The 22,205-nt window shown below is 35.0% G+C and overlaps 1 protein-coding gene, 2 long non-coding RNA genes and 8 other non-coding genes across 11 annotated transcripts in view; 2 read left to right on the top strand and 9 right to left on the bottom strand.

The window, feature by feature from the left end:
- The first annotated feature begins 345 nt into the window (after window positions 1-345).
- Window positions 346-2,950, top strand: LOC117125402. The gene is made up of 3 exons (XR_004448112.1): window positions 346-480; window positions 1,564-1,968; window positions 2,713-2,950. It is a non-coding gene; the product is annotated as an uncharacterized LOC117125402 (long non-coding RNA).
- Window positions 456-10,023, bottom strand: LOC117125403. Its single transcript, XR_004448113.1, has 2 exons — window positions 9,814-10,023; window positions 456-510 (listed from the first exon to the last, which is right to left on the bottom strand). It is a non-coding gene; the product is annotated as an uncharacterized LOC117125403 (long non-coding RNA).
- On the bottom strand, window positions 7,307-7,378 carry Trnae-uuc. Its single transcript has one exon. It is a non-coding gene; the product is annotated as a tRNA-Glu (tRNA).
- Trnae-uuc lies at window positions 7,574-7,645 on the bottom strand. The gene has a single exon. It is a non-coding gene; the product is annotated as a tRNA-Glu (tRNA).
- On the bottom strand, window positions 8,688-8,763 carry Trnae-uuc. The gene has a single exon. It is a non-coding gene; the product is annotated as a tRNA-Glu (tRNA).
- On the bottom strand, window positions 8,951-9,022 carry Trnae-uuc. The gene has a single exon. It is a non-coding gene; the product is annotated as a tRNA-Glu (tRNA).
- Window positions 10,024-10,031: 8 nt separating the features above from the next.
- On the bottom strand, window positions 10,032-10,107 carry Trnae-uuc. The gene has a single exon. It is a non-coding gene; the product is annotated as a tRNA-Glu (tRNA).
- A 188-nt stretch (window positions 10,108-10,295) lies between these two features.
- On the bottom strand, window positions 10,296-10,367 carry Trnae-uuc. Its single transcript has one exon. It is a non-coding gene; the product is annotated as a tRNA-Glu (tRNA).
- Window positions 10,368-13,332: 2,965 nt separating this feature from the next.
- Window positions 13,333-13,404, bottom strand: Trnae-uuc. Its single transcript has one exon. It is a non-coding gene; the product is annotated as a tRNA-Glu (tRNA).
- Window positions 13,405-15,483: 2,079 nt separating this feature from the next.
- Window positions 15,484-15,555, top strand: Trnae-uuc. The gene has a single exon. It is a non-coding gene; the product is annotated as a tRNA-Glu (tRNA).
- A 1,826-nt stretch (window positions 15,556-17,381) lies between these two features.
- Window positions 17,382-22,205, bottom strand: part of LOC117125396 (extracellular tyrosine-protein kinase PKDCC-like) — a 29,778-nt gene continuing 24,954 nt past the window's right edge. The window contains exons 4-7 of the mRNA XM_033271913.1: window positions 21,320-21,572; window positions 21,004-21,111; window positions 19,647-19,829; window positions 17,382-18,744 (exon numbers count right to left, since the gene is read on the bottom strand). Of these exons, the coding sequence (XP_033127804.1) occupies window positions 18,662-18,744; window positions 19,647-19,829; window positions 21,004-21,111; window positions 21,320-21,572 (627 nt within the window). The 3' untranslated portion in view covers window positions 17,382-18,661. The remainder of the gene's footprint in view (window positions 18,745-19,646; window positions 19,830-21,003; window positions 21,112-21,319; window positions 21,573-22,205) is intronic.

Below are 22,205 nucleotides of genomic sequence, written 5' to 3'. Positions count from 1 at the left end.
TTATTAACAGGTATTATTAGTATTCAGTTTTTTTCAATTGTGTCAGTTGAAAAGAAAGTGGATGGGGTCAGACTTGCACTTATACCGTAGGTATCATTGTGTAAGGTATGTGAAAAATATCCATGATTTGCCCATATATGATCATGATGATGTCATATTACACCCATATATGGGTACCACTGGTATTTGTTATATAAAACTTAAACCGAAATACTGCCAAAAAATACATATAGGCCCTAGCGCGTTATTTAGTTTATGGGACTATTATCTGTATAGGCGTGTACAGTGTTGTCCCAATTCGTCTGGGAGCTTCACCAATGGCGACCTTCGACTTATCATTGTCTTCCTTTTGATCTGATCCATGGTTCCTATTGCACTGAATCGAACAGTTGGGGACACTAGAAGAAACGATCTCGTCAACAACGTTACAGTATCTGGAATGGGGTGTATTTTTCCCGGTAGTATTTCGCCATTATGCAGGTTAGTGTAGCCCTATGTATTTTGATGGACCTAAATTACAAAACAAAAACAATTACTACAAACAAAGGACATTGTGTTGATAATTATTATATTTTAATAAGTATATAACCTTATTGCACTGGTAGGCCATACCACTTGTAGGATTAGGAGTCGTTCACAACTATCAACATTTTCGCAAGTACACAAACAGTACTCTTCTTCGGTAACCCCTCCCTTCCCTCTGAACATGTACATAAAAATGTTGATTTTGCAAAACCTTTCTCTATTTTTTGTCAACTACAGTACAGTACTTGGTTAACTAAAAATCTATATTATATCAATGCTTGCATTATAATTGGTCATAAAAGCTTAATGTTGCATGTTATTTTGAATCAATATTTTCATACATAATGTAAAGGTGTACAACTCTGTCTACCACCTCCCCCTAGCGCAGTGTTTGTACAATTGTGGAAATTTTAAAAATTGTGAACGACAGTCAACAATGAAGTACCCCTTAAAATGGCCGATGATATCCTATACGATATTTTGTCCCTATGAACCAAATGATTTTTTAAAAACAAACTTCCGTTAAGTTTAATATAGATAGACATATCACTCATTAAGTCAAGGTAGAGCAATCAATTATAATTAGATCAATTAAACTTGCTTAAGCCCACGTTGGGCTAAAATTAAGTTGAGCAAAACAAAATACTCAATTTATATTCAAGTAAAGTAGGGCTATTATCTTTTAATGAAAAATTAATATGAGAAATATTGTCAGTATAGTAATGAATAATAATAATAACAATAATAATAATAATAAATAAGGATGATGATAATTAATAATTACAACATATAATATGTCTAATGAGATAATGACTATGTGAATTATGCCTTACATATAATGCTTAAAGTTAATATCATAGTCATATTCATATTTAGGCCTAGTGATATATCCTTAAAGCCTACCAAGAATGTTCGAAACCCCCCCCCCCCCCCCGGCAACATGGGTTGAAAATTGATTGATAATCATCCAAGTTATCAAATCATCAATTATTTTCATTTATATCTTTAAACATTTCACTATCACTCTTTGATTTGCAGTTGACTGATAATAAATAACTGGTATAGGCCTATATGCTATTATGGGGATTGATCATATATGATAGTCTGAAACCGGTGATGACGTCATCGTATGAGACCTAGGCGGTACTCGGAGTTTCCGTTCTATATTTTCAATGAGAAAAACACTTCCTAAACAACGCGGAAACAAGGTGGAGATAGATATAGTATGGACGCCGTTCATTATTAAACGTTCTTATTGACTGGTATACTAAAGTTCATGGTTATTTGCTGGCACGACGATCTGAGTCAAGTGCGCGCGCCGCATGATAAAAGGACCAACATCATGTTACACCCACGTGCTCGTCCTGTTTAGCTAAACTATTGGTGATTGTTATTTGCAGATGTACCATGCTTTTTTGGAAAACATTATACCGATCTCAAAAGGTAATCGTCATATTATATTATGTATGTCGTTTGCGGCCACCTTGCTATTAGGCCTATCTCCGCAATGAGCCAGCATAATAATCAGCTGGTAGGTTCTCGAAGCCTATATTTTTTAAAATATATATCTACAATGGCTGATCATGTTATAAGAAGTCTTAGTTTCATAATGACTGTAAATTATTAAATACCTCCGGACTGTCACTTAACTGTGTCTGTGATATGCAGAGTAATTTCTTCGATAATAGGCATGTCATTCAATTATCAATGCCTATACACAAACTCACTATAAATGTGATAGATAAGCGTAGGTCTACAACACGCACAACTCCGAGGGAATAGTTATAGAAAATTACAAAAACTTTTGGACTAAGTTAAATATTTGTATATCATTCGCCGTTGTCGTGAGGAGAGCCCCTTAACTGTAGATTAATTTTCTACTTTTGGGCAATCCTTGACAACAACAACTATATTATGGCCAAATAAATAAAATGAAAATGAATGAAATATTGTATTCTTTATTCAATGATCAGTTGCCACGACAATTGGCATTCTTATTGTTTGGTTGTTTAATTTTTAAGTTGTGTGGTGGTCATCATAATATATGCTGGGTCCATGATGCATTGTTAATGTACCCTAGTACCTGTACCTTAAACAAAAACAGAAAAATCCCTTATCACTTTAATATGCGAAGCACCAAAGGATTATGCGCTGGCTAAATAGCATCATTATATCTTTTTCTTTCAGGAAACGTCATGAAAAATAACACTGTACCAAGATAGATCATTTGAAACGCTACCTCACTTGGTTAATGGATGTAATTTTCCTAACTTTTGAATCAAATCTTGCATTGGAAACTATATAGGACACAATTAGAAGAAGTCATGGGTTGCCCTATGTCAAAGAAAATCGAAGGTTGGTTGCTGGCCAGAAATTCTAAGCCACGCTTTTGGAGAATTATAATGCTTGGACTGGATGGAGCAGGTTAGTAATAGTAGTGTCATTGCTTATGTTAAAGTTGTGTCCACTTATCCACGTCATATAATTTTGGTGGGCCCGGAATAATTGAAAACAAATCAAATAAAGAATCAAATCAAATCCAATCTAATCAAATCACATAAAATTGAAAATCAACTCAAATAAAACCAAACCAGATTTAAAAAATCAAATAAATTAAAGTTTTATGGCTTCGAGAGAGCAGTAATAGACTTCTTTAACGCCATGTTAAGTATTCTAATATGGAACAACCCATCATTTTCACAATTAACATATTTATTTTAAGTGATACACAACTGAGAGCGATACGGTCAAACAGATCGAAACAAAGGGACAATTCATTTTTATTAATAGTTTACATATTGCACTACATCTATCTTTTTATGATCTATAATATAATTCAAAATAATAAAATCTAGATTAAACAGGGATAGCCCCTCCCTGGATACTAATGGTTAAAAAATTAAAACAAAGTACAAAGGGACAAATCGTTTTGATTAATAGTATTTAAATTTATTCTTTTTAATATGATTTTTCAAGTACACCACCTTTACCTCTGACTCTCATAGAAAATTCCCTCTTAAGGATACCTTGTTACAAGCCTGTAAATATCATGACAGAACTGCAATTTACCACAAGTTTTGGTTTCTATAATGATCAATTAATTATGCACGGTATGTTAACTTTCACTTTGGTGGAAAACATCACGTTCACAGAACAAAGAAACACGATTGGTAGGTACAGAGTTTTAAGTTAAATGAAGCTAATAGTATATATATATACATATATATACCCTATATATACACCATATTATATATATATATATATAACATTAAGTTTCACTCATTTACACATGCGTAATGGAACGACACTAGTTTTTGATGTACATTGTTTGCTAACTCTAATCATTCCTTTCTTATTTTCAGATGCTATGTCTGCCACAGAAATTATGTGCAAGTTAGATGTCAACATTATCTCCTCGAAGCGTCCATGGATCGTTACAGGAGCTGCTGCGCGAACTGGAGAGTGTGTTCACATCGCTTTCAAACTGCTACATAATGTGCTCGCGCGTGAGATGGTAGAATTGTTACCGAGCATGGACAAATCTGGTGCCTATGGGTACAAAACGTCAGCGGACAAGAACCTGATCTCGAACGTCGCCAATGTGACGAAGATTTATGAAGATCTGAAGCAACACCACGCGCGTTTGAATTTCCTCCTTGAGGAGTAAGGAAAACGCGTTTTATGCGCGTCATCAGCCGACTGAACGACCTGGGAAGATGTGTTTAGTAGACTAACGTCTCTAGGAAAGGAATTAAGCAGCGAGTCCACTCTTGAAACACACACTTAGATAAGAAAATAGATGCAATTTCAATTCGATTTTAGCAAAAGCAAAAACGAAAGCTAATCCTGAAATAGAAACATTTAAACTCGATTTATATTTAAATTTGCATTTAACTGTCAATTATAGGTAAAGTAAGTGTTACTTAATTGTTCTCTAAAATAAGCGAATTCTATAAGAAGCTAATTTTAAGACAACATTCGGTTAAATTTCTAGTGCAGTTTAAAACAACGAACTAAGTTGTCAGACATTGTGCGTCGTGTAGGTTAAATACGGTATGTTGTTTCTTGAGATAGAGTTTAGGCTTGGGTATTCAAAAGCTATACTGGTCACGAAGACAACAAGATAATGCGCAGTTATGTGCGCAGATGATCGCAAGGAAAACTAGCGCGAAGAGAGAGAGAGAGAGGGGGGGGGGGGGTTAGCATTGAATTGAAACGAATTCATAGCAACAGCAAGCTATGAAAATGTGCTTTTGCACTGAAACATGAATATGGACATATTGATGAACCTCTGTTAGTGTTAAATAGTGTATATAGGATAAGGTAATAATACCAAATGTGTGTTATTTCACATCCAGGTGGTGAGACCTCAAAGAAGGGGGAAATGGGGAAACGTTTCTCACCGATACAGAGAAATAAGTAACCCGACTACTGGACTGATGCCGATTCCGAGAGTTACCCCTTGCGCACGCTCTTTGTGAGTGGCAAATCTCATTTTGCTGTTGGTTTGGGTAGTATTGAAACAAATAAGGGTTTGCGTCATAAGAACGGGATATGTTTAATTCGTTCTTAATAAAACATTACTTGGGCTTGTTTGTATAGGCCTCCAGTGAGCATCAATAATAGATGTACCGTATTTATTTAACAATATTCAGTGATACATTAACGTAATATTGCACCTGTTTTATTACATGGTTCTATGAAGATTTGTTTAAAGATAAAATTAGAAGATGGTCATACCATGGAGGAATTACAGAACGAAATTGTCGAGATGGATTGATACTGTCAATATATATTTACAGGAAAGCTAGGCATATACGTTAACATTATTATTAAATGTCAACTTGTGGCAATCCGAGTGGCGGAACCGGGAATTTGGAATAGACGGTGCCCAGGAGGGGATTTTCACAGATAGAGAGTCCATTTTTTCTAATAATTTTTAAGAATTTAGGAAGGTCCGAACTTGAATCTGCCACTGACAGTGCGCACTGTGGTCTGACACCACCCAAGCTTCTTCCAGTTCCGATTGCCCATTTGTGTCGGTATAGGCCACGTTCTGATAGTGTGAAATCTAAATAACTTTTTTGTTGAACACATTCTTTTTCATCTGATCAGCACACATTGTAAGGTGCGTTCACTAATACGTTAATAATAATTTATTGAACTTACACTTTTGTTACAGTGGCACTCGTCAATTGACGGTGCGTTCAAGACCAACAAATTTACAAAAGAAGTTACATTAAAAAAAATATAAAAGCACAAGCACAAAATTTGAAAGCCCCTTCTTATCATAACAATGAAACTTAGATTAAACTACTTAAAGTAAATAAATACAAATACAGACTTACGTACAATTTACAAACAGTAAGAAACATACCACATCGAGTTACTTAAGTTAATCTAAACTAAAATACCGTCATCAAGATAAGCATAGCTTAATAGATTAGAATGCGGGTATATGCAGTTCAGTATTTTACACTGGTATTTGGATATACGGTACAATTCTTCTCTAATGTATTATTAGGCCTATCTATTATTATTATTTTTAGTTTATGTTATATTATAGTTATTATTAATTAAACAAATACATTGTGAGGCCTAATGATTCATTAAAGTAATGAGCAAAGATAAGTTAAAAAACTTAAGTTATGATAAGCCTAGCCTGGTCCTAATGTTCTGATTATTGTACATCTTAGGATTAACTGTACAGTATATCGTTTCAATGCGCTGTGGTATATATTAGAAAGTACACGAAAATATAATGAAAATCAGCACATATACAACGACTAGGTGAAGATATAATTATATATAAGAACAATTTAGAGCAATTTAAATGACAGGGAGGCATTATGCCTACTAGTGCATAAAGTGACCTTGGAAATAATTAAAGAAACTTATTATCTTTATTAAACGTATTAACTTATATCTCATAAGAGTAGTGCCGGTAGTTATAAGCTATTTTTCTAAGAGTTTTTTTATTTTCATGAAAGTTTGTAATTTACAAGGTTGTTACCAAGAAATAAATTAAGTCAAACTATACGGTACTGTGTTATCTTGAATAGTAAGATTTAAAGAATACCATAAAATATTTCCAGAAATACAGCTAATAAAAACAGATCACGCTTCTATTTCATCAATGGAGATTTCCGCTTACAGCCCTGCTTCGTTGCTACGTTGCTGAGTTGGACATAAAACAGCGTGTAAATGTAGGTAAGCCTGCATATTTGTGGGACATGCGCGTATACACGATTATTAAATAACATGTTTTGATTGGTCATATTTAAGTTTAATTAATACTTCGAGATATTAAATTATTAAATGTAACAGTAATATGTGTAGGTTCTGGATTTAAAATGGGTGTGGCCGGTCGCGCAACAATATCATCATTAGAGCTCATGGGAGTATCGTGGTTCAGCTCCTACTGGATCTCAATTTTCTCAATTCAACAGTGGCATCTATACAATGGTGCTTCAAAGCGTACCGCTGTAAATAATTAGACCAATCTAAACATGAAATACTGCACTTAAAACCAAAGGTAGAAAGGTTAATCAATGAAGGAAAGCATAAACAATCAATGTTTACATTCGGTACTTGCCTATAACCGATTAAACTTTAAAACAATAATAAATCAAAATATATATAAAAAAAGAAATGGCACAGTTCGAAAGGGAGAAACAAGTTGGCTAATGCAAATATTTAGTAGGCCTAATGGTACCTCATAATAATAATAATATTTGAGGTAAAAATGTTGCTTTATCAGTACAGAGTGAAACGCACAACTTTCCCGTGCCGGGAATCGAACCCGGGCCGCGTGGGTGAAAACCACGAATCCTGACCACTAGACCACACGGGATTATGCAGCAATTAGTAAAGAGAGCCTCTTGGGACAGTTTTGGATCCCATAACAAGTGGCAATAACCGTCAATAATGATGAATAAACAATAATCATAATATAATTAATAATATACGGTAGTAATTATCTTTTACGTATCCACAACGAATAACGGATTACGATTGATAAATAAAAAAGAAGAAATAAAAGAAGGTCTTCCCGTGCCGGGAGTCGAACCCGGGCCGCGTGGGTGAAAACCACGAATCCTAACCGCTAGACCACACGGGATTTCCACCAGTACAAGTACAAGAGTAAACTTTAGTGGTGGGGAACACTCAGAAAAATAGGATAGGTCTTGTTTGTCATGGCCGTTTTGCTTATTATAGTTTTGATCTGATAGCGTTATAACAACTTCTCTTAAAATTGACTGAACACTTTACACATTATTATGAAATAAAAATGTACCCCCTGCTCTCAGCATGTTGAGAGATCAGAATTTGTCAACTCTGAAAGCCAATAATGACCATTGTTTTTGTAGGTAGCTTTGATCAGTATGGTAAGAATGCTTTGATCTTTAGTTTATTCATAACTATGTCACTTACTAGGGGTAATGTTTTGATTGGTCAATCACTTTTGGTACTTGTGCATATAAGCTTGCAAATATGGATAATTTTTCACCCTGATGATGACGTAATTAATAATGTCGAAATATTGAATCGCGACACGATGCGTGCATTTCGATACTTGGAGTATGTATTATACTATCTTATTGAGAAATAAGTTTAGAACTTAGGTTATTCTCCATGCTAAAATTTACCTAAGTTTTAATTTTGGCCCGCCTGATGTGACCATAACAATTAAAATAAAAACATGAACATGTTTGGTAAAATTTTTAGAGGTGGAGTCCTCTAAATTAACCCCTGCTAATATATCTTATACACATCTAGATGTGTATAAGAGACAGATATAACAATTGAGATAAAACCATGAACATGGTTGGTAAAATTTTTAGAGGTGGAGTCCTCTAAATTAACCCCTGCTAATATAGTAATATAGGCCTATATAAACCGCATTCCAAATAAATGTCATTATTTATTATTGAAATTATTACTACTAAACTAGGCCTACTGACCACTTGAGTTGAATGGTTTTCAAAGCCCATGTCCGCAAGTGAGGGCGCCGTGTCTGACTTGCAAGTCTAGGGCTATTATTCTCTAGGGGATAAAAGTAGAAATAAAAAGGTAAATAAAAAAATAAAGAAAATTAACGAAACTGAAAATTGAGTACCGAATAAGTAATTTACACAAAATATGCATTAAATAAACCGCAATTCCCGTGCCGGGAATCGAACCCGGGCCACGTGGGTGAAAACCACGAATCCTGACCACTAGACAGTACCCACGGGATTATGCAGCAATTAGTAAAGAGAGCCTCTTGGGACGGTTTTGGATCCCATAACAAGTGGCAATAACCGTCAATAATGATGAATAAACGATAATCATAATATTAATAATATAGTAATTATCTTTTACGTAGCCACGACGAATAATGGATTACGATTGATAAATAAAAAAGAAGAAATAAAAGAAGGTCTTCCCGTGCCGGGAGTCGAACCCGGGCCGCGTGGGTGAAAACCACGAATCCTAACCGCTAGACCACACGGGATTTCCATACTGGAGACGATTCATTAGATTTTTAATACGAATAAAACCAGTACAAGTACTGTACAAACAAGAGTAAACTTTAGTGGTGGGGAACACTCAGAAAAAAAGGATAGGTCTTGTTTGTCATGGCCGTTTTGCTTATTATCGTTTTGATCTGATAGCGTTATAACAACTTCTCTTAAAATTGACTGAACACTTTACAAATTATTATGAAATAAAAATGTACCCCCTGCTCTCAGCATGTTGAGAGCATGGACCTATTAATAAGGTCCTTATAGGTCCATGTTGAGAGATAAGAATTTTCAACTCTGAAAACCCATAATGACCATTGTTTTTGTAGGTAGCTTTGATCAGTATGGTAAGAATGCTTTGATCTTTAGTTTATTCATAACTATGTCACCTACTAGCGGTAATGTTTTGATTGGTCAATCACTTTTGCTACTTGTGCATATAAGCTTGCAAATATGGATAATTTTTCACCCTGATGATGATGTAATTAATAATGTCGAAATATTAATTCGCGACACGATGCGTGCATTTCGATACTTGGAGTATGTATTATACTATCTTATTGAGAAATAAGTTTAGAACTTATTCTCCATGCTAAAATTTACCTAAGTTTTAATTTTGGAGGTCTGATGTGACTATATAACAATTGAGATAAAAACATGAACATGGTTGGTAAAATTTTTAGAGGTGGAGTCCTCTAAATTAACCCCTGCTAATATAGTAATATAGGCCTATATAAACCGCATTCCAAATAAACGTCATTATTATTGAAGTTATACTTACTACTAAACTAGGCCTACTGACACTTGAGATGAATGGTTTTCAACACCCATGTCCGCAAGTGAGGGCGCCGTGTCTGACTTGCAAGTCTAGGGCTATTATTCTCTAGGGGATAAAAGTAGAAATAAAAAGGTAAATAAAAAAATAAAGAAAATTAACGAAACTGAAAATTGAGTACCGAATAAGTAATTTACACAAAATATGCATTAAATAAACCGCAATTCCCGTGCCGGGAATCGAACCCGGGCCACGTGGGTGAAAACCACGAATCCTGACCACTAGACAGTACCCACGGGATTATGCAGCAATTAGTAAAGAGAGCCTCTTGGGACAGTTTTGGATCCCATAACAAGCGGCAATAACCGTCAATAATGATGAATAAACGATAATCATAATATTAATAATATAGTAATTATCTTTTAAGTAGCCACAACGAATAATGGATTACGATTGATAAATAAAAAATAAAAAAATAAAAGATGGGCTTCCCGTGCCGGGAGTCGAACCCGGGCCGCGTGGGTGAAAACCACGAATCCTAACCGCTAGACCACACGGGATTTCCACACTAAAGCGGATTCATTAAGATTGCTAATACGAATAAAACCAGTCAGTGGCGTAGAAAGTATTTTTCATGGGGGGGGGGGATGATGACGTGTTAGCCAGTGTCTTAACAGGCGCGGGGGGAGGGGGAAAACTACCCCTCCCCTGACGGTTTTTACCGGGCTGACCAAGCCGTCATACCGGACTGGGTAAGAGAAAAGAAAGAGGGGAGAGGGAGGGAAAGAGAAAGAAGAGGAAAAGAAAAGGAAAGAAAAAGTTGAAGAGAAAAATAAAGACAAGAATAAAAAGGAAGATATCATAATGACCAGACTCACAACACCCTGCAACCCCTTCTCCACTTCAAAAACTGTCATAACTGCTTTGATCTATGCTGACCGATGGCGTAACCACTGGGGGACAAGGGGAAAATATCTATCTTTCGAAAATCTTCCCCACCCCTTTATAAATGCCCATTTTCATCCCCTGAAAGTGCCTAAAAACCTCAAATTTCTTGTTGGCATGGGCCAATTTCCTCTAAAAATTGCACATTTTAGGGAGTTTTGATCAATTCCAACGAAATTAGAATTAAAAACACCGGGGGACAAGGGGAAAATATCCATCTTTGGAAAATCTTTCCCCACCCCTTGACAAATACATCCTCTGAAAGTGCCTAAAATTCTCAAATTCTTTGCGCGCATTTCTTGTTACGCTAGGCCAATTTCCTCTATAAATTGCACATTTTAGGGAGTTTTCATCAATTCCGACGAAATTAGAATTAAAAACACAAAAATATTTTGCATTTTTTAGAGCTTTTTTAGGTTTATCCTTTTAAGTTATTTAAACACATAATAGGCCTAGTCCCAAACTCAAGAAAGACAAATTTGAGGTAGATCGTTTTAACCAAAAAGAAGGGCCTCAATGTGTATTGATGGTGAAAGAATATGTTTGTAATAAATAAAACCATGATGAAAATGCTTATATTTAGTTTTAAACACACGTGTGTGGCCTATATTATAAATAAGATAAGCCCCATGTCGTATTGTTTTCTATATGGGGAGTGGGTAAATTACTAACCGGGAAAATAAATACCCACTCTGACCAAAGACCCCTGTTACGCGCCTGGTGTTAGCACCAATGTGTGCCCCTGTGCGGACAGGGGATGTGCCCCACTCTGAAGCTGGAAACCTTGTTTTTGCAAAATAAATTGATGCAATTTGCTATTATAGGCCTAATCAATAAATTCCTCATCAACCGATATAACCTTAAACATACTTGGAACTGACATAACATTACTGATGGCGTACACACCCTTCAGTGTGAAATGTGGCTCTCTTTGCAAGCACATCTAACATCTAAGGAAAGAAGAGCTTAGCTTAGTACCAGATAAAATCATTTTGTTATCAACATTTAATACATTATGCTAATTTTCATCTTTGTAAGCGCATAAGACAATGAAAGTTATTTCTGTGACAGTCTTTTGAAGTGTGTAAAGCTCCATTTTATCCCATACATAGTCAAAATATTTGGGGCGATGATACAATGGACCATCCCCCTCCCCTTCTCAAATATTGGGGGATATATCCCCATCCCCCGGGATCTACGCCTATGGTACAAGTACTGTACAAACAAGAGTAAAATTTAGTGGTGGGGAACACTCAGAAAAAAAGGATAGGTCTTGTTTGTCATGGCCGTTTTGCTTATTATCGTTTTGATCTGATAGCGTTATAACAACTTCTCTTAAAATTGACTGAACACTTTACAAATTATTATGAAATAAAAATGTACCCCCTGCTCTCAGCATGTTGAGAGATCAGAATTTGTCAACTCTGAAAACCCATATTAACCATTTTAGACATTTAAAACACTTTTGAAACCGAATGAACTTAGTCCTGAGTTCATCAGATCGAAACTTGAGGGGAGATGGTCCCTCCTGATTTGAATGTGGTTGATAATATTTTTTATTATAGTACTAAAACAATTTTAAATGTCCAGGTTGTAATAGTGATTATATTGGTAAGACAGATAGATGCTTAATAACTAGACTTAAAGAACATTCTTCACGATGTGATAGTGTTATAAATGATCATATACAAAATTGTGAGGCATTCCAAAGTGTTTTAGGTTTACAAGGTATACTTGAAAATGATAATGTAGCCTGTAATGTAAGTAATAAATTAGGTTTAATATTTTCTAATACTAATATTATTGACAGTTGGCAAAATTGGTCTATCCTATTGTTTAAAGAAGCGTTTGCTATACGTAGGCTACACCCATTGCCAAAATGGGCTGAAAAGAGCTTTCTTAGTTTTTGTAGGTAGCTTTGATCAGTAGGGTAAGAATGCTTTGATCTTTAGTTTATTCATAACTATGTCACCTACTAGGGGTAATGTTTTGATTGGTCAATCACTTTTGGTACTTGTGCATATAAGCCTGCAAATATGGATAATTTTTCATTGATGATGACATAGTTAATAATGTCGAAATATTAAATCTCGACCCGATGGCGTGCATTTCGATACTTATGTATTATACTATCTTATTGAGAAATAAGTTTAGAACTTAGGTTATTCTCCATGCTAAAATTTACCTAAGTTTTAATTTTGGCCCGCCTGATGTGACCATAACAATTAAAATAAAAACATGAACATGTTTGGTAAAATTTTTAGAGGTGGAGTCCTCTAAATTAACCCCTGCTAATATAGTAATATAGGCCTATATAAACCGCATTCCAAATAAATGTCATTATTTATTATTGAAATTATTACTACTAAACTAGGCCTACTGACCACTTGAGTTGAATGGTTTTCAAAGCCCATGTCCGCAAGTGAGGGCGCCGTGTCTGACTTGCAAGTCTAGGGCTATTATTATCTAGGGGATAAAAGTAAAAATAAAAAGGTAAATAAGAAAAAGAAAATTAACAAAGCTAAAAATTGAGTACCGAATAAGTAATTTACACAAAATATGCATTGAAAAAAACTGCCCTTCCCGTGCCGGGAATTGAACCCGGGCCGCGTGGGTGAAAACCACGAATCCTAACCACTAGACCACACGGGACTTCGTGGATGCAACGGGGACTTTGTTGAACCTTGTGTAGTTCATTTATATTAAGATAAAAAGGCAGTGCATGTATGCTTATAAGAAAAAAGGCAATTATGAAGTTAATGAATAAGAACTCTCTCCTGCCTTTCTGAAGTATTAACAATAGCTCACAGCCATCATTAGCTGTCTACTTCGTAATTTATAAGAATATAAATTAAAACCAAAAACTATACTTCACCTAGATCCTGGTTGGATAACACTAAGTGATTCCACTAAACTGCATCATTAGGTGCTTTAACAGTAGGCCTACTTCTACATACAGTACATGTTTTTCTTTTAGTACTTGGACGGACCATAGAGAAAATATTTTCTCTATGGACGGACGGACGATGAAGAAAACAATTACACTGCCCTCATTGTCCAATGAGAATCCATGGCATGATGGCAATCCCGTGTGGTCTAGTGGTCAGGATTCGTGGTTTCGTGGTTTTCACCTACGGGGAAGACTACTACATTTGTTGTTCACGAATTCTTAAATAAAGTAGTAATCAAATATTGTTCGAGTGAAGATTTCATCTTTCGCAACCCCTTTTTGAGAAAGTTGGTTATTCAATATATTACCAACATACAAAGATTTTGCCCTCGTGTGTAGGCCAGTCAGTGGTGGCGTCAGGATTTTCACGACGAGGGTGGTGGTGTGGGGGTGGGGGAAGGATGTTCCCGACGAAAAAAATGGGCGTGGTCGGGCGTCCTCAAAATCTTTCGAAATTGTCATGGCAATTTACGAATTTCAATGGCTTATTTAATCCATTTTGGAGTGTACTAATATATAGAAAATATACATTTTATCTCCCCGAAGAGTTGTGGGTTTTTTCTCCCCACCCAGAACGACAGTGGACCAAAACGTCAGTAAGTCAAAACGGCAATAAATCAAAACGACTGATTCCCAATGTGGTCCTACATAAACTAATTATAAACATGACCGGCCCGTGTTCGATTCCCGGCACGGGAAGGGTGCGGTATATATTTATAATGCATATTTTGTGTACATTAATCTTCAGTTTTGTTAATTTTTTTTTTGTTAATTTTTTTTTTGTTATTTACCTTTTTATTTTTACTTTTATCAACTAATAATAGCCCCCAAACTTGCAAGTCAGACACGGCCCCCTCACTTGCGGACACTTGTTGTTTTTTTTTCTTATTGTTATAACATTATATAATTACAAAATATTATTTATGCGAAAGTTATCTTGTGTGTGGAAAAAGTCTAATAAAGAAAAAATTATATATATATATATATATATATATATATATATATATATATATATATATATATATTACTATATTAGCATGGGTTGAGTTAGAGACGTCACCTCGAAAATTTACCAGTGTCATGTTCATGTTTTTATCATCAGCGTTATATAGTCACTTCAGAATCAGGCGAGCCAACATTAAGGACCTCCTATATGTTGACTTGATGAACTGAAGACTTTTCATTTGATTGTCAATGGCTATTATAGGCTTCTGGAGTTGACACATTCTTATATCTGAACATGCTAATATTTTTAACGAAGGCTACATTTTGATTTCAGAATAATTTGTGAATTCACTCAATTTTAAGAGAAGTTAGCGCTCTATAAGGCCGCATAAAACAACGGCAATGACAAACAAGTTCTATCCCATGATTTCTGGCCGATTTTCTTTTTCTAACCAAAATAAATTAATAAAAACTCGCATTTGTCTCTTTCCTCTGTGTTCTCCACCCCTTCATTTTCTCCTTTTGTAGCTGTTAACTTCATCAATTTTAATGCTTCTGTTTGCTCGCTCATCGTATGCTTATTACTTCATGATTTTAAATGTTTACCTTAAATTTTTGATGTTACATACCTGTCGTCAATTTATTCATTAATTCATACCAATTTTAGCCTTTGTGCTCTTTTAAATAAGTATACCTCAATACCTGTATCTTCAATTACAACAACATTAATGTAGTACTGGTAGATTGTTAGAACGCCCGGTGCAATTACGTAGTACAGTAATAAGGTTTCATGGTTTCGTATTAGGAATATTAACGAAGTGTTGTCATTGTGGCAGTCCCGTGTGGTCTAGTGGTTAGGATTCGTGGTTTTCACCCACGCGGCCCGGGTTCGATTCCCGGCACGGGAAGGAATATTTTTCCCTTTTTTTTTAAAAATCAATCGTAAGCCATTTATACTAATTCTTTAGATACTTGAAAATAATTACTATATTATTAGTCTTATGATAATCGTTTATTCATCATTAAGTATTTCACTTTTTGTTATTTTGTCTAAATATTTACAGTTGTATGCTTGGAATCACCACTGTATGTATAGCTGCCACTGTTTGAAAAGTGAGACACAATAAAAGCTAAACAGGGGTCCCAAGTCTGCCAGAAGTCTCCTGGAAATCGTGACGGCCTCCCGCACTCCCGCAAAGCAAACGAGAATTTCCCAGAAATTAACCCGGCTAGCTCCCACAAATTATGGATGTTTCCATTACTACTTCAGTGCCGATGGGTAATCATCATGCACAAAAAAAAAAAACTATATATATAAATAAATAACTTAATTAAATAAAATAAATTGCTATTGAATTCATTTAACCAGATCTTCCGGAAGAAACTTCTATCAACTTGGAATCCCTGGCTAAACAACGATCCTCCCATGGGCGCTGATTGATTATGGTATTGTTACGCGACCGGCCACAAATTATGGATATTTCCATTACTACTTCAGTGCCAATGGGTAATCATCATGCACAAAAAAAAAACAACTATATATATAAATAAATAAATTAATTAAATAAAATAATAAATTGCTATTGAATTCATTTAACCAGATCTTCCGGAAGAAACTTCTGTCAACTTGGAATCCCTGGCTAAACAACGATCCTCCCATGGGCGCTGATTGATTATGGTATTGTTGCGCGACCGGCCACACCCATTTTAAATCCAGAAACCTACACATATATTACTGTTACATTTAAGTGTTAATCAAATTTAAACTAACCAATAAAAACGTGTTATTTAATAATCATGTATACGCGCATGTCCCACATATACGCATTAGCTGTATAGCTTTTTACTATTCTATACCAACGAGATATAATTTAATACGCTTAAGATAGATAAGTTTACCATAATTATTTCCAAGGTTACTGTATGTACTTGTAGGTAATTTATTATTCTTATGGATATTCAAATAGATTCATTTGGCTTGTTTATAATGATTGGAGAACTGTTTAAAAAAGCTCTCAGTAAGTTTACGTCAAATTAAGCTTGGTTTATTATCGAGTAAACAGTTCTAAAGTTATTACTATTGTTATTACTATTATCGTCATCATCATCTATGTCGTCACCATCATCACCATCCTCATAAATTATATTATTTAAATTGCTGCTGCCATGAAGAAAGTACAATGATTTTAAGAGAAAAGTTTCCATTTTGGAAAGATTATACTGGCGAGGTATACCATACGAGACGATGACTGAAACAAGTGATGAACTGAGGTAAAGTGCAAAGGAATAACTCATAACTCGCAGCGTCATTGTGTTGTATTGCGCCATGGACGTGCGGTTCGTGGTAGCTGCCATAAAAAGGGGCTTATAGTAGCTACATATTCCCATCATTCCACAACGGCAGGGCTGAATGACTATAGCACCGGGGTAACCCCCAACTATTCCAAAAGATGCAATTGGTTCTTTAAAGTGCACACGAGCCATTTTAAATCGTTAGCTAAGAAGAGGTTCAACCATGGAACCAACCGAATCTGGGAAAGGAGCAGCGCCGATATTAAGGCTTGTAGATGTGAGTCAGTTGATGGTGGTGTTAATGATGATGGTGATGGTTATGATGCATATAGCGACACTATGCGTTTTTATATATATACCGTATATAATATTATTACCATCGTTGTCATCATCATCATCATCATAATCATCATCATCATCATAATCAGTGACGCCATGGTACTCGATTTTTATAGCAAAATACCTTTTATTCAATTTTTGAAAGATAAAATTGTTCTTTGATTCGAAAATTAAATGTTTTACATCGTCAAACATTGCATATGACGTGGTATTTCAAAATACAATATTTCATTTTCTTTAATTGTCATATCGGCCAAATGCTGGAAATTAGTAAATATTTGGTATTATGTACTGTATTATAGTTTCCATTTTAAAAATGTACTCTTTATGCCTACCATATTATGGAAGTTAATAATTAAAAATTGGTTATTTTGTAAAATATCTCGCACTGTTTTCATCAACTCTCTATTGATCCTGCTTGCAATTCCTCGCTCATTTCTCTCCCTTATAGTACAATACTCTCGCATTTGGTCTCACATTAAAAAGTCTTCTCTTTTCTTTCGTATTTTTTGCTCGTTAGGAAAATATGTTATAGGAATACGTTTTGAGAAAATTTTAGCATTACCATAATACGTTTAGTAAACTTTCAACCAGTCAAAGTTTAACTAGGTATCAACAATTACGAAAATCGATTACAGTATAGGCAATATGTGGCTAATACCTCCGTAGACGAAAATTTCAATAAAAATTCAAAACGATCAATGAGACAAGAAGAAAGTAAAAGACGCTAAAGAATTAAATACAAAAGACGTCGAGTTTTCAACAACAACCTCGTGACAAGCACATAATTAAGAGACTGACTAGTGACATTCTTTGATTCAATAAATTTGTTAAAGAAGATCTATTGAAAAACTTTTATCCCTCCATTCTGTCAGCGTTGCAAAATCAACCAATTAGGTCCACGTTCATTGGTGTTCTTCTGAACATTAAATATGTCGAACTCAATTTCGCCTTTATTTGAAGAGGTTCATAAAGTCATAGCCGTGAAATCGAATAAAAAAATCGATGTCTCTTGTTGTTAAAGTGTAAATTATGATAAACCAAGCGTTTTAAATTGTGACTTAATTGGCGATATTTTTAGGCGCATACCTAAGCAGTCTGGGAGAGGTCTGCCGTTTGGCTCAAGTTGAACCTGAAACATCAAGTTTAGTCCTCAACACACTGTGTACTTTAATGTGCCTGTCTTTCCAAACAACATTTTGGAGAATTAACGAGTTTACAAATCGAAGGTCAACACATTCGTATGTTTTGGTATATGGACTTAAAACGTCTGTCTGTCAACTACGCATTTATTGGTAGTTGCTGCTTCATGTGACATCCATCTCCAAGTACTTCCAAAGCGCCTGTCTTTCAACAATGCGTTACAACAACAAGTAAATCCGTTCAACCCACACGCATGTATAACGTACTGCTCGGATTATATACTGGTTCAGATGTGCTATTTTTAAAGAACGCTATATGACGACCTGCAAGTTAAAGAAAAAGGGACTTCTAAATTTACCATGAAAGGCATTGTTACAACATAAACATATGGTGTTTAATATTCTTGTTGGCTCTTACAATTTGACGGCCCTGGGGTTAAAGTTATACCAGAATTCCCAGCTCGTAATTAAAATCAACTCATCAGGCCTACTTACTAGCTTCCAGTTTGACTTAATTTATAGAGGCATTTTTGCTCTTTGGATGAGAGTAAAATAAAATTTTCAATATACGCATAGGCATATTTTCTGATCCCCGTAAATTAATCAATCACCACTTGAAGAACCCCAAACTTCAAAAGCGGACGTTAGAAAGTAGACATTGAGTATTATGAATTTCGCGCCGGCCACGTAGGCCAACACATTTGCTGCCAGCATTGCGCCTGGGGCCTCTTATAACCAGAAGAAGAGTACTTTCGTTAAAATAAAATTTGTGTAGGTATATTGATCTGTATGTACATCTAGAGTAAAAATAGTACAGTCTGACACACGCTCTCATGAGTTTTCTCTATCCTGGGCTCACGTTTTGAAGTTGAAACGCCAAGAAAAGAGGCGCATTCGTCACAACTTTTAGTGTTATTACATTAAATTAAACGCAATTATATCAATAAGAAATCACTATTTCAAAAAGGGTACATTGCAAAAATAAGTATAATATTAAATGTGATTGAAGAAAGACAGAAAGTATGGTCAAGTACTGAAATAATGGAAGGAAAGAGGACAGTGCAAAAGAAGAAGGATCTTCATGGACATGTTTAACATCGGACGCTACGCAGAAATTAAAAGAAAAGCACAACAAAGAGATCAGTGGAGAAACTGAACCTCAACTCGTAAACTGATCAGCAGTTATGCAGATTAATAATGATGATGATAAAATTGTAATATCATACCTGTCCATGATGTTTGTTCTGTGAGAACGAACGCTTTGCAATACGTGTCACTGTCACAATACAACTTAGCCTCATGCTCGTCGAAGACGGTGAAGGTACAGCTGTTACTACCGGCATGGAGAGTGTAAGGACACCAGTAATCGAACTGACCGGTATAATCAGCGTTTGCAATGATCTTATAAACTGCAGATATAAAGGAAAAAAAATGACAATGCGTTAGAAAGTTTCCGTTTTACTCGCACCTTCTTTCAGTTTAACTCGCACATATTTTGCAATGTTGTACAACTGATTTGTCTACAGCCTTGTCAAGACTGTCAATCTTAATTTGACAAAAACATGTCACACACGCCTAATATGGTCATCACATCATGACTATATATAGGCACATCATGACTATATATGGGCATACAACAGTTTTTTTGTCGAAGAAAATTTTATAGTGAGGGACAGAACTGAGGTTATTCCACCTTTCCCCCTAGTTTTCAAATATTACAAAATCTGTACAGGTATCTCATTGACGGGTGCACCGCACCGAAGTTTTCTGTCAAATATGCTTTTCGTGTTTTAGAACAACCATTTACAAAACATATTGTTTTCCTCCGAAGCCTGACTTTAATAACGTCCTTCATTTGACTTTGTTATTTAATGTAAATAATATCGATTGCTTCATCAACGCAATTCCATTTTTAGACAATCGTGATATTAAAATATTGTTACTGTCTCATAAAAAGCTCGAGACACACATCCATAAATAAATAAATAAATGTGTTATTGAAGTTTTATACCCAATACGATTCTGTATGGCACAACGATCTGCTATATTATTACTTTCTTCGAATAACGCATATAAGCAAAACAAGGCTTTAAAACGCCGATGAATAAGTAGGTATAATAATAGCGAATTGCATACATGAAGTACATTAGACCTATGTGTGAGACGATGTATTTTTTTTCATTCATTCATAACATTTTCTGAGGCCCTGTTTATCAGCGCTCTTTTGGCAGAAAATAATTTACAAAATTCGGGTTAAAAAATATATAAAAAATCACTGATACAAAACGTATTTTCTCCTAATACTAAAAGTATTCTATCAAGAATCAAACATCGAATCTTAATGCTAGTCTGATAACATAACAAATTACAAAATAGAACTATAGGTCTATGACATGGTTTCATGTCCTTCGGTGATTATAACTGTGCTATACACTATTCGATAGTATATTTCTCTTGAAAACAACGAATTATGCGATAGATTTACAGAAACAGAAATCAAGATGAAAAGTTCATCATTGAAAGTAATTCATCCAATAGATTTGTGAACGTGACAGAGCAGCTTATCCGATATGTTTAACTCACCTGCAGTTGGAGATTGTCTGCTAGTCCTCAGATACGCGCCACTTACGTACAGGCGCGTGATTCGCTCAAGTTCTCGGTACGCTTCCTTGACGCCCCAGGACACTCTAGCTATAAATAACACAGAGAGATTTCATCATTAGGAAGATGATCGTATAATTCGTATTAAAGCTACAAAGGGATTACAATTGAAATGTGTCGAGAGAGAGGAGTGTTTTTCGAGCTGTTATTGGATCATTGAGCATTAGTGTGTTACGAAAACAGAGTACTGTAATTCATAGAATACAGTAGTTGGTGATTTCGTAGTAAAGAGACATACCTGTTTTATTTAAAAAATGTTCAATGGTTGACTCCAAAGCTTTTGGTGCTTCGATTCTCAACGCAATCGAAAAGAAATAGCGGTAGGAATTGTATAAGTTTAGTTTTTCATTCATTCCGATGCATCTGCCAATGTCCGCCTGACATTTGGTTGCAATGGAATATTTGGCGCCCTCTGTCAATATTTTACAAAGCTTCTCCTGGTTACAAACTGGTTCATTATTATCAACATCATCCATATCAGATAACTTTATCTGTGACGAAAATAAAATTTCAATTAATACATTTATAAATAGATTAAATTTCTAATGTATACCATCGATAATATCAACTGCGTATTATATAATACGATATATACATTGGAATAAAGAATGTATGACCGACACCATGAAGAATCTCAAATTCAGGTTTTTGGATTGATTTTTATACAAAAGTAATGGTTTCATACGCATTCGCACAAATGCACTAATCCATGTTTATGTAATACATAAAGTTTATTGCAGGTTAAATTTTGAAGTAGGCCTAAATATCGTCATCATCATCAAAATCGTCATCATCATTATCATCATCATCATCATTATAATCACCGTCATCATCACCATCATCACCATCATCATCATCATTATCATCATAAACGTCGTCATCGTCGTCGTCATCATCATCATTAATTCATCATCATCCTCATCAATATCGTTATCTCATTAGCATGTTCATCATCATTATCACCCTCGCCATAACATTAACTATCACCATCATCCTCATCATCATTATCATCCTCATCATCCTCATTATCATCACCATTAATATTATTCTTCTTCTTATTATTATTATCATTATTATTATTATTATTATTATTATTATTATTATTATTATTATTATTATTATTA

This window comes from Anneissia japonica, unplaced genomic scaffold, assembly GCF_011630105.1.
Source record: "Anneissia japonica isolate Jap-2015-1 unplaced genomic scaffold, ASM1163010v1 scaffold2003_len1103335_cov173, whole genome shotgun sequence".
In the NCBI taxonomy this organism is placed as follows: Eukaryota; Metazoa; Echinodermata; class Crinoidea; order Comatulida; family Comatulidae; genus Anneissia; species Anneissia japonica.
This window is presented reverse-complemented; position numbering and strand designations above follow the sequence as displayed.